The 12,640-nt window shown below is 40.8% G+C and overlaps 1 protein-coding gene across 5 annotated transcripts in view; it reads left to right on the forward strand.

Annotated features, from left to right (window-relative positions):
* Positions 1-12,338, forward strand: part of CDKL2 (cyclin dependent kinase like 2) — a 57,461-nt gene extending 45,123 nt beyond the window's left edge. For 4 of the 5 annotated variants that reach the window (XM_089301663.1, XM_070079458.2, XM_089301662.1 and 1 more), the window contains 4 exons: positions 2,851-2,974; positions 3,198-3,304; positions 8,667-8,757; positions 10,223-12,338. In XM_089301663.1, coding sequence (XP_089157789.1) covers positions 2,851-2,974; positions 3,198-3,304; positions 8,667-8,732 — 297 coding nt within the window. In that variant the 3' untranslated portion in view covers positions 8,733-8,757; positions 10,223-12,338. 5 annotated transcript variants of the gene reach the window in all.
* The last annotated feature ends 302 nt before the right edge of the window (positions 12,339-12,640 follow it).

The following is a 12,640-nucleotide window of genomic DNA, read 5'->3' on the forward strand; positions in this document are numbered from 1 at the left end:
ATAATTTTAGATTCTATTTCTGTTTATTCTTCTTTGGAAGAAGTAAGTAAGAAAGGCAGTAAAGATTAGTGAATATAATTAAGGAATGTTTTAGTGAGAAGTAACGCAGGCAGGGCCAAGCCTACTTTATGTTCTTTGTCAAAGATCAGTGTCCATCCCCCATGCTTTATGTCCTGTATCTGAGATATGAATAAAGGTACTATTTTAAATATGTATTATGTGCCTTATTTGGTATTCTTTGAATGTATAAATCTGATAGCTTGAACTTAATTAAAATTTTATTTTTTTCTACTTGCAGAGAGTGTTTTAAAATGAATTATTTTATTGTATAGTTGATTTGAATCCAGAGCCTTAGCACATAGTCTATTGCAGGAGTAGGCAGGTGTGGGGAGCAACTTGGACTAGACTAAGTTACTGGAATTAAGACTTATTCTATGCATCTGCTCTCCCACAATATGGCGCTGAGAAGGGAGAAGCAGCTTCTACACAGCTGCCTCCAGTTCAACCAATAAACAGCAGGACCTGCTCCTGATTGGAGGAGAGCAGCGTACTCGGCGTGTGGGTAGCAGAGTTGGGATTGGTGGAAGAGGACTATAAAGGAGGAGAGAGACAACATGCACCAGGAACATCTAAGGGGAACATTTGAGGGAACACCTGTGCAGCCCCCGAGAGAGCCGGCCGGCGGTGTGCCGCTCCCCTGCGGAAGTGGGGAAAGTGGCCAGGGGGAACCGCCCTTCCACGGAGGTGGAAGGGACAGTAGCCAACCCGGGAAGAACCAGCAGCAAACCCGGGGAGGGCCGAGCAGACGAAAGAACAGCGCAGGGTTCTGTGTCGTTCCTCCACGAAGAGGGGGAGCGACAGGCAGGGACTGGTATTGTGGCACAACAAGTTAAGCTGCTGCTTGCAATGCCAGCATCCCATGCCATATTGGAGCACTGGTTTGAGTTCCAGTTGTTCTGCTTCTCATTCAACTCCCTGCTAATGCACCTGAGAAAGCAGCAGAAGATGGCCCAAATGCTTGGGCCTCTGCACTCATGTGGGAGATCCAGATGAAGTTCCAGGCTTCTGGCTTTGTCCTGGCCCAGCTCCAGCCTTTGCAGAATTTGGGGAGTGAACCAGCAAATGGAAGATCTCTCTTTCTTTCTTCTTCTCCCTCTACCTTTCAAATAACTAAAATAAATTTTTAAAAAAATAATAAAAGAGTAAGCATAAAATATAAAGGAAGGACTGAAAAGCCCATTATAAGAACCTTGAAAAATTTTTTGCAGATTTGTGTAATTCATAAAATAGTACACTTGGGGCATCAGGAAGCCTTAGTGGTTTAATGTTGTCATTATATATGTTTTTATTGTATGTGTCTCATTATACATGCATATTTGTGATTTCCTCATATCCATGTGAATTTCTTTTAACAAATCACATATTCTCTCTATACATCACTTCTTTTGAAAATGTAGAGAATAGGGTTTCTTTGGTTCTCAGATGAGAAAGATGGAAAGAGTGTCAAATTCATAAAGGTGCAGAATTTTGCTTCTGCTATTTCTCACTTTATTTTTCTGACTCTATGATCTATGAAGTAATAGTTCTAAGGAAGATTAGGAGAATAATTGAAGTTGTATTCTTTACTTATCAAAGTGTATTCCCAGGAAGCTGGTGTCAGTGCTGCCTGGACAAAGACAGATACAGAAAATGAGTAATAAGATTTTACTGGGAAAATGAAAAAAACAAGCTAGGAGGAGAGGTGCTGGTACACATGGAGATAAATGGTTCACAATTAGCATAGACAGCAGCAACTGTCTGCTGAAAAGGCCAGGAAGTGTCTTGAGACCTGGCCTCTGTGGCCTGAAGTTACCAGGGCACTGATGCCCGGCATTAGCTTCTCATTTCTCACTTCTCACTGCTTCTCAGGACTAACACTGGAGATGGGGAAAACTTACAGCCACAGAGTTATCCACTTGTTAGCAATTTTAACAAATTCAGTGGGTGAAATTGTTTTCTATGTCATAAGCATCCTTCCAAGTTTTTATTTATTTATTTGAAAGACAGAGTTACAGAGAGGCAGAGGCAGGGAGACAGAGAGAGGTCTTCCATTCACTGGTTCACTCCCCAGATGGCCACAATGACAATGGCCGGAGCTGCACCAATCCAAAGCCAGGAGCCAGGAGCTTTTTAGGGTCTCCCACATGGGTGCAGGAACTCAAGGACTTGGGCCTTCTTCAGTTGCACTGCCAGGCCATAGCAGAGAGTTGGATCAGAAGTAGAGCAGCTGGGACTCAAACTGGCACCCATATTGGAAGCCAGCACTGCAGGTGGCAGCTTTATCCACTATGCCGCAGCCCCCAAGTTTTATTTTATATTCATTTACTTTATTTTATTTTTTTGACAGGCAGAGTGGACAGTGAGAGAGAGAGAGACAGAGAGAAAGGTCTTCCTTTGCCATTGGTTCACCCTCCAATGGCCGCCGCGGCTGGCGCGCTGCGGCCGGCGCACCGCGCTGATCCGATGGCAGGAGCCAGGTACTTCTCCTGGTCTCCCATGGGGTGCAGGGCCCAAGCACTTGGGCCATCCTCCACTGCACTCCCTGGCGGCAGCAGAGAGCTGGCCTGGAAGAGGGGCAACCGGGACAGAATCCGGCGCCCCGACCGGGACTAGAACCCGGTGTGCCGGCGCCGCAAGGTGGAGGATTAGCCTAGTGAGCCGCGGCTACCACCCAAGTTTTATTTTTTAATCACTATCCTAGCCCTTTCAGTTGCACAAGTTTTAGGATATGAACATAGTAGTAACAAAAGAGGGAGAACCTTGCTTATATTGAAGCTAATTTATTTGTGTTAACCATTCTGATGATATTAGGTCTCCAGTGAAAAGAACCTCCTTCAGGCAAACAAGAAAAGAGGGGAGTACTCCAAGACAGATGTCCGTTTGCCTGAACTAAACTATAATCATCTCCCTGAACTAAGAGCCTTGGAAGGCATTGGTATGTTCACAGTGTTTTTACTTTTTTCATCCATTTGGTTTACATTAGTTACAACGTATGGTAAATAAACTAGCAATATTAAAAATAAAAATTCACAATAACTTTATATATTTAACTATGTAATTATATAGGCAAAATAAGTAACATACTGAAAGACATATAGAATGTGAAAAACTAACAAAATATATATTTTTCCCCACTGTTTATGGTTGTTTTTATCTAGCTCGAAATTCTAGGCTCATAAGAAAGGAGAACAAAATTCTTTCAGAATCTCGAATTCCTTCTCTGGCTGCCATTGACCTGCACACACCCAACATTGCAGTACATCAGGTACAGAAATTCTCTTTATAGGTTGGGTAGCACTTGTGTGTTTCTCATATTTACTATTTTTGTATTTTAGGATTTTCCTTTAAGCACTAGACAGGATTTTTTTTTTTCTGATGGGATCTATAAAACTTAACTTGTTAAGATTTGGTTTATGGTTCCTTATACTTGGTATCTTATTCCATTTATATTTACATAAACATTCACCAATGTAGAATAATCCATTTTTATAGGTGGGACATGTGTATGTGTCTGTGTGTAGACTAGTGGTCTTCATGGAACCATGTGTTCATGGAACCATGTGTTCTCTGGTAATATATAGTATTTCACTGCATTAACCACAAAATTACAAACTAACTTTCCAAGAGTAAAACTGTAATTGTGTTTATTCTTTCAAAATGAATTGTCTATTTGACATTTTTTCCAAGACAATCCACCCCATCCATGTTAAAAGTTTGTTATTCCATTTAGCTATCTTTTTCTATAGTTTCTTTTTTTTTTTAAAGATTTATTTATTTATTTGAAAGTCAGAGTTACACAGAGAGAATGAGAGGCAGAAAGAGAGAAAGAGAGAGGTCTTCCACCCGATGGTTCACTCCCCAACTGGCAGCAATGGCCGGAGCCGTGCATCACAATCCGAAGCCAGGAGCCAGGAGCTTCTTCCGGGTCTCCCACTTGGGTGCAGGGGCCCAAGACTTGGGCCATCTTCCACTGCTTTTCCAGGCCACAGCAGAGAGCTGGATGGGAAGTGGAGCAGCCAGATCTCGAACCGGCGTCCATATGGAATGCCGGCGCTTCAGGCCAGGGCTTTAACCTGCTGTGCCACAGCGCCAGCCCCTCTGTAATTTCTTTTAACTCTTCAGAACATGTGTATTCCTGCTACTCTTATATCAACAATGGCCACATCACTGATTTTTCATTAAGAAAATTGGAAAACTTTTAAATTTCCTGAGTCAGCCATATCTTGCTATAAATGTTGAGTATGGATCATTATACTTTCCTTTTACTTCTTCAGTGGGATTTCTCACCTTTGCTGAAAGTGGACGATTTTTGTTTTGAGACTTATTTCCCCTTCCTTGTCATGAAAGCATTTCCCTTGCATTGGATTGTACCTGTATGCTGCCTCCTCACCATGTGGATGCTTTTCCAACTGTTACTCTGCCATGGTCCTGGAGAGCTCTCCACAAACAAGGGTAGTTGCCTAGAGATGCTGGGCCAAAGATTCATCGCCACTGTTGCTTTGCCTTATCTCTTGCTGCCAACTTCTTTAGCAACATTTAATGAAAACGGAACAAATTTCTATTGTGTGTAGATTCATCACTGTCGCAGATTCCACACTTAGGTTCTACAGAGCCTCAGTAAATTTCTTGTGTTCTTCTACAATTAGATTTCATGTCGCTTTTAAAGGTGTTGAATTGTGTGCTTGCTTGTTATCAGTACAGTATTGTTCAGAACACTTTTTGGAGCTAACAGAACCCAGTCCAGTTTCATGCAGTGGAAGAAAGGCTTTGCCTGCCTCCATACTTCCTCAAGGTTTTTATTTGCTGTTCTACACCTTTTATATTTATAAACTGGTTTTGAATTCATTATCCTGAATTAATTTGTTCAATTTCCAGTTGTATTTAAAATATAAGAAAGGAGCAAATAGTGTAGCAAATTACATAAATCAGCACCAAAATAACTCGAGTTTGTAGGTGGAAAATCTGTATGGGAAGAGAAAAAAAATGGAAGACTAAGAGTAGAAGTCCTTCTGGTAGGAACTGTGACTTGCCTCATACTCTTGCTTCCTGGTATTCGTTAATCCATTGCTTCAGTACATAAAGCAAACATTTTCACATTTATAAGGTCTATTATATGCCTCTGGAACAATCAGTAAGATAGATTTGTATTATTTAAATTTGCAAGACCCATGGACTCTGTCTCCAGTCTCTCACCCTCTATACACTTATACATGTTATATATTCATACGCATTCAAAGTTAAACATTTAAGAAATATTCAGAGATGTTCTCTCCGTCAATGGTGTTTTCTAGACACATTAGGTAACAATAAATATATTTCAGAGCACCACTAAATAAAACAATGAAAGTAGTGTTTGTTTAGAATTGGTGTAATCACTGGATCTACTGAAAACTAAGGTGGTGCCAAGCAGATGGAAGGAAGATAAAGGATTATTTACAGATAGCATGACTTGATGATTAGAGCAGGGGTTCCTTTTTTTTTTTTTTTTTGACAGGCAGAGTGGACAGTGAGAGAGAGAGACAGAGAGAAAGGTCTTCCTTTTGCCGTTGGGTCACCCTCCAATGGCCGCCGTGGCCGGCACGCTGCGGCCGGCGCATTGCGCTGATCTGAAGCCGGGGGTCAGGTGCTTCTCCTGGTCTCCCATGGGGTGCAGGGCCCAAGCACTTGGGCCATCCTCCACTGCACTCCTGGGCCACAGCAGAGAGCTGTCCTGGAAGAGGGGCAACCGGGACAGAATCCGGCGCCCCGACCGGGACTAGAACCTGGTTTACTGGTGCCACAGGCGGAAGATAAGCCTATTGAACCACGGTGCCGGCCAAAGAGCAGGGGTTCTTAATCTTGGTGGCAGAATGAATGACCTAGGGAGATTTTAGAAGTATAGCTGTCTGAGCCCCACCTCCTGAGAGTCTGTCTTGTTTGGAGTATGGCCAGGAGGCTGCAATTTTTTCTTTGGAAATACTGTTTTAAATTTTGAAACAAATTGAAACTTCCAGAAACATTGGAAGAAGAAATTAGGGCAGAAAACCTAATTTTCCCCACACCATTAGAGAGTAAGTTGCCAGTGTGATTTCCCATCAACCCTGAATGCTTTAGTGTGTATCTCCTGTAATCCAGGACAATCTCTTACGTAACACAGATCAGAAATTTATACTGCTGCTAGTCCTCAGACCCTGCTCAGTGTGGCCAATTATCCTAATATCGTCCTCTACATTGAAAGGGTACAGTTTGGCCGGCGCCGCGGCTCAATAGGCTAATTCTCCGCCTGTGGCGCCGGCACACCAGGTTCTAGTCCTGGTCGGGGTGCCGGATTCTGTCCCGGTTGCACCTCTTCCAGTCCAGCTCTCTGCTATGGCCTGGGAGTACAGTGGAGGATGGCCCAAGTGCTTGGGCCCTGCACCCCATGGGAGACCAGGAGGAGCACCTGGCTCCTGGCTTCGGATCAACGTGGTGCGCCGGCCGCAGCGGCCACTGGGGGGTGAACCAACAGAAAAGGAAGACCTTTCTCTCTGTCTCTCTCTCTCACTGTCCACTCTGCCTGTAAAAAAAAAAAAAAAAAAGAAAGGGTACAGTTTGGAACCACATGTTGCATTTAGTTGTCATGTCTTTTTAATCTCATTTGGTCAGGAATAATTCTTTAATATTCCTTGTTTTTCATGACTATAACATGCTAAGGATGTTCCTTGCTTTGGGTGTGTCTGATGTTTCCTCAAGACTAAACAGAGTCTGATCATGTATCTGGTAGGAAAAGCACAGAATGGTCCCATGTTCTTTTTTTCTTTTTAAAGATTTATTTTATAATTTTAAAGGCAGAGTTACAGAGAGAGGAATAGGGGAGAGAGACAGAGAGATAAACCTTCCATCTTCCATTTGCTGGTTCACTCCCTAAATGGTTGCAACAGCCAGCGCTGAACCCAACTGGAGCCAGGAGCCAGGAGCATCTTCCAGGTCTCCCACGTGGGTGCAGGGGCACAAGCACTTGGCCCATCCTCTGCTGCTTTCCCAGGCACATAAGCAGGGAGCTGGATTGGAAGTGGAGCATCTGAGACTCAAACCAGAACCATATGGGATGCAGGTGTTACAGGTGTGGCTTTACCTGTTACACCACAACACAGGCCCCACCATGTTCCTTTCATTGCATCTTTTCTGCTGGCGCAGGATTTCAGATGTTCACTTTGATCACTTGTGGTGATGTCTGACAGGCTTCTCATTATGAAGTTTCTTCTTTTCCCTTTATAATTAATAAGAATTTCATGAGGGGAGTACTTTGACACTATGTAAATGTATTATTTGTCATTAAATTTAGCATTTATTATTTATACCATTCTAGACTGATAGACTCCTATATTGTTCAGTGCATTATAATTAGTAACAATCTGTAACTCTCATAGAGTAAAATTCACTATTTTTGGTGTATGTTTAGATAAATACATGGAGTCTTGTTACCATTATCATGTTCAAGAAATATTGCAGGTTCATCCCTTCCCCCCACATTCTCTCCTTTTGTGATCAAGCTCTCTGCTCTCCTTAATCCCTGGTGACTACTCTTAGGTTCTGTCTCTGTATAGGTTGCTTTTCGCAGAATTTCATATTTGTGGAATGAAACCATATACTTTATGTAGTTTTGAATTGCTCTTCTTTGACTTACGTTGCATCAGAGCTTCAGCCATATTACTGCATTTATCCATAGTGTGTTCCTTCTTATTGCTGAGTAACATTCCCTTTTATGAATTTATCCATTTCCCAGCCTAAGTATGTTTGGTCATTTACAGTTTTGGACAATGAAAAATGAAGTGTGATGATCTTTTGTATATACTAAAATGGTTTTGTGTGTGTGAATATAGATTTTTGCATTTAGTTTGCTGAAATTTCTGCTGAAATCTTTTGCCCATTTTCAATGGATTGTTGGATTTCATGTATTTGTAAGCATTTTCATTTTCATTTTATGTGAAAGGCAGAGGGAGTGAGAGAGTGATTTTTTTTAAAGATTTATTTATTTGCAAGGTAGAGTTAGAGAGGGAGAAACATACATACACACACACACACACAAAGAAAGAGAGAGAGAGAGAGAGAGAGAGAGAGAGAGAGAGGTGATCTTCTGGTTCATTCCCCAAATGGCCTCAATAGCCAGAGCTGGGCCAGGCTAAAGCCAGGAGCCTAGACCTTCATCAGGGTCTCCACATGGGTGCAGGGGCCCAAGAACTTGGGCCATCCTCCACTGCCTTCCAGGGTCATCAGCATGGAACTAGATTGGAAGTGGAGTGGTGGGGACCCGAATTAGCGCCCATATGTGATGCTGGCACCACAGGTGGAAGCATAACCTACTATGCCACAACACTGGCCCCTGGAATTAATCTCTTAACGTGCACACAGCATTTTGAACATCTGTGACATCAAAAAGATGGATTATAATGGGCCATGGAAATGCAAAAGTGTCATTTAACATAAGTATAAACTAAGAAGTAAAAAAATAACCCTTCTTAGCCTGTCCTATTCCATGCAAGTAAGCAACCTGAGCTAGGAATAGTTAATTCTAAACATCTGATATTTGAATAATTGGATTTGGACTTTTTGGGGACTGGTGTTTTGCAGTTACTAAGAACCCATGATGCTGTATTGCTAATTCATAGGTGTCAGGATCTCCCCTGTCAGATGGTTCAGAGGCCGATTCGCCTTGGATGGAGCACCAGCACTGAAGATCACTTGGTGGTTCTGATCTGGGTAGGTCTGATTTCTCATACTAAAGCTGGGTAACCTCTCACAGGAAGTGTTTTGTGGCTTGCTGAACAAATTTTTCCCTTGAAACATTTCTTTGGTGATTCATTCCATGAGAACTCCTGATAGAGAAAGAATTGTGCCACTTACAAAACTAGAAGTAGCCTTTGTCTGTGAGATGAAATGCCTTTCCATAGAGCTTACATCTCTTGCACTAATACCTTGTATTTTATTAGCTATAGTAGTGTGAATTTAGGGGAACAAGTGTTCAAGAAGGGTATGTACTTGTCTCCCTTATCAGTCAGTTGCCCTATGAGCTTATAAAGCAAGACAGATTGATTACTCGACAATCTTTTTCCTAATAAAAAGGAATCATTGCTATTCTAAATGATTGCCTTGCTTTTAAATATAACATTTATTTATTTATTTGAAAGGCATAGTTATAGAGAAAGGAGGAGAGACAAAGATCTTCCAACTGCTGGTTCACTCCCCAGATAGTTAAAATAGCCAGGTCTGAGCCAGGCTGAAGCCAGCAGCCAGGAGCTTCCCAAATGGGTAGCAGAAGCCCAAATACTTGAACCATCTGCTCCGGCTTTTCCCAGGCCATTAACAGGGAGCTGAATAGGAAGTGGAACAATAGGGATTTGAACTGATGCCAATATGGGATGCTGGCATTGCAGGCAGCAGCTTAACCCACTGTGCCACAGTGCCAACCCCTAAATACAACATTTTAGACCCAAAACACCCCAAACAGAACTAAAAAGGAGAAAGAAAAATGAGATCTTTTGAATGATAATAAAAGTGAGATATTTTAACTCAATCTGGATCTCCCACATTGGTGGCAGGAACCCACCTACTTTGGCTGTCATCCACCACCCCCCCCCCCCAGTGCATTATTAAGAAGCTGGATCAGAAGCACAGAGTAGCTGAGACTCAAACTAGGCACCCCAGTATGGGATGTGGGCATCCCAAGCCACAACTTAACCCGCTGTGCCTTGGCACCCACCCCCACAAAGCAGTTTTAAAATCTGTGACATTAAAGGTGAATTTACTGTGCTGTCATCAAAAGTAAATTTAATCCCTCATTTTGTAGGCCCTCTCAAGGCTTCGGGGAGAGGTATTTGTAATTCATTCATTTGAATTAGTTCATGTGAACTAGGAACAACTAATTCATACAAACTGTGTAAACTTCAGGGATTTTTTTTCAGGATTTTTTTTAAACTTCAGGCCCTACAGGACTTAGATCTGTTTTGTCAAAAATAGTCAGTTTGCATAAAAGGAGATAGTGTGTTATCATTATAGTTCTTATTGGTAATTATCCTAAAGATTGTCTTTAAAATCTTAGTTTTGATACATATGATCTACGGTTTTCTTAGACTCCATAGTACCTACCAAAATTTGAGAAAACAAGTGAGGTTTCTAGATAGAGTATATGTAAAATATTTGGCAATATATCCGTCTGTCCTTTTAGATGCTGCTGTAGCTCTTGGGATGGCACCCTCTCCCAACAAAGCTGCTGATATCCTAGGAGGAGAGATGAGCGCTTTTGAGGGTTTGCCTCTGAACTGCCTGTGTTTTCTAAGAAAGGCTTTGCAGAAGAAGGAACGACAAAGACTTGGAGATGTTTCAAAAGAAGATTGAACAAGTACTCATCCCCACTGTTATCCCATCACCTTTCAAGTCCACTGATGCTATTTCAAGATGTATCTAGAAAGAGGGGTGATGTGATTCTTGTTACATGAATGTGTATTTGCTGTTAGAAAACTGTGTATTTAAAGTTATGTAAGATTAAAAGTGAGTGAGAAAAGAAGAGAGATATTACAAAATGTCATGCATTGAACTTTGTGTTATCTGTATAAATGTAAGCATTTATGTGGGAGTGGGCTTGATGGGGGGTGGTAAGAAAACTGGGATCAGTAAGAGAAACTGTTTCCTTTACCCTAACTTAACTCCAAAAATATACTTCAAAAAATCTCACTTATTTTTAGGCAGAAAGAGATGTAGGTAACTGCCATCCATGGAAAGATGAATATCTTTTAGTTTCTGTGATTACTGCTGATGTTTGGTCAGTGTATTGTGACCTCTGTACTGGTATAAGAACTACTATAATGCAAATCTGGCAGTGAAACCTTTTATTTCTAATGATTTAGTGCAAGTCTGACATTGAGAGTCCTCTGTATTTTAAGATTCTGGTGCTAAATGTTCCTGTGTGGAAGAACATAATTGGCAGAAAAGTGGAGGAGGAGGGGTTTGTTCTAAAAAAAAAAAAGAAGTATACACACAAGATAGGAGATGGGAAACGGGATGGCCTGTGGATCAGGATGGACTACTTTTCTCTGGGCAGTTGCTGTTGGACCACTCAGCCAAGGAGGCTTTGGGAAGGGAGTGTCCTTTGGATTCCACTCTTACCCATTGATAGTTTGAGAGAGACTAGCAAAGGAGTTCCTGTCCGTTTGTTCCTTAAACATTTAGGCCTTCCCAAAAGCTTTTCACCAGAGTGAAAAGTCATTTATCTGCATTCCAAACATCTTTTCTAATGCGAGGGTCCACAAATTTTTAGTTAGGGGTTAAAACAATTTGGCCCCAGATTCTTGATTTCTGAGTTTTCAGCTATGCTCTGCATTTGTCGTTTTAGAGAATAGTTGTTAAGGGAACCAGAATTTGTGTGAGTTTTTTGCCTTAACTGATTAATAGTGAATTGTTTTTTCCAAAGGCTATCGACTATAACTTAGCCCATGGATTTAACTAAAACTTTGTTCTATTACTCTTAGGAGCCTAAAACGGAAATTCTGACCTTAGATGTTTGACCCTCAAAAGCATAGGACATCCATAGGAGGCAAATAAGTGGTTCTGATATCCAAGTGCATAGGTGGTGTTTAAATTAAAAATTGGTCTTCATTTAAAAACTCTATTTTAGCCTCTGACCAGGTGTTTGACTAGATTAGTATGCCTAACATGCTGGGAAAAAATAGTATATTGGCATTAATATGCTTCATATTAAAATACTATTATTTTTACTTTGAGAAATATTGCCAGTAAACTCTACAGCATGGAAAGCAGGCAATACTTAAAGCCAAATGGCACTCCAGCTTATGTCCAGTGCTATTTTTATGTGAAAATACTAGCTCAATGCCTGAGGATCTAGGATCAGTTACCATCTGATTTTATACTTGCTTTTGGTATCTATGTCTATTAAAACAACTTGGAAATTTTAGAATTAAGGAACAAAAAATTATTTACTGTACGTCCATTTTGAGAGTTGAAGATCATATCTGATTAGAACCTTGGCAGAATTAATAGAAAATAAAATTTTGAAAATTGGGGCTGTAGATAGTGAACGAAATTCATCCTTTTTCCAGCTTAAGGTTGTTTAATTTCTCTGTACCAGGATATGATTTAGTCACATGCTAATGAAATATGTATGTTGTAGTGGGAGACAATGGGCTTGCTGTGTGTAAATATATATATGTTTTAAAATTAATAAATATGATCTTACTAAGCTCCATAGATGGTTTTAATTTAGATTTATTTAATTAAGCAACTTTAAATAATATAAAAATAAATAAATATATGGTATTTAACAAATAGTTTTGAAATAATCTGTTAATTATTTTTTTGGTGGGTGGAGACTTTGGAACAAGGGTAAGTTAGTTTTCCTGTACAGCTATTGATACCAGCAGCATGGTGATAAAATAACATGTCTTATAGAGACTGCCTGATAAAAGTTATGACAGACACAGGCTTAGGACGTGGTTCCCTTGATTGAGAATCCCTTGCTTGGTTAGAATGTACGGCACCCCATTGAAATGGGAACATAAAAATATATTTTCTTATGTGGCTCTCACTTTTGGTTCTTTATCTAGATTGTGCTACAATATAAGGCTGGATT

The sequence above is a fragment of the Oryctolagus cuniculus genome, chromosome 8 (genome assembly GCF_051225735.1).
Source record: "Oryctolagus cuniculus isolate XC-2025 breed Fujian yellow rabbit chromosome 8, ASM5122573v1, whole genome shotgun sequence".
Classification (NCBI taxonomy): Eukaryota; Metazoa; Chordata; class Mammalia; order Lagomorpha; family Leporidae; genus Oryctolagus; species Oryctolagus cuniculus.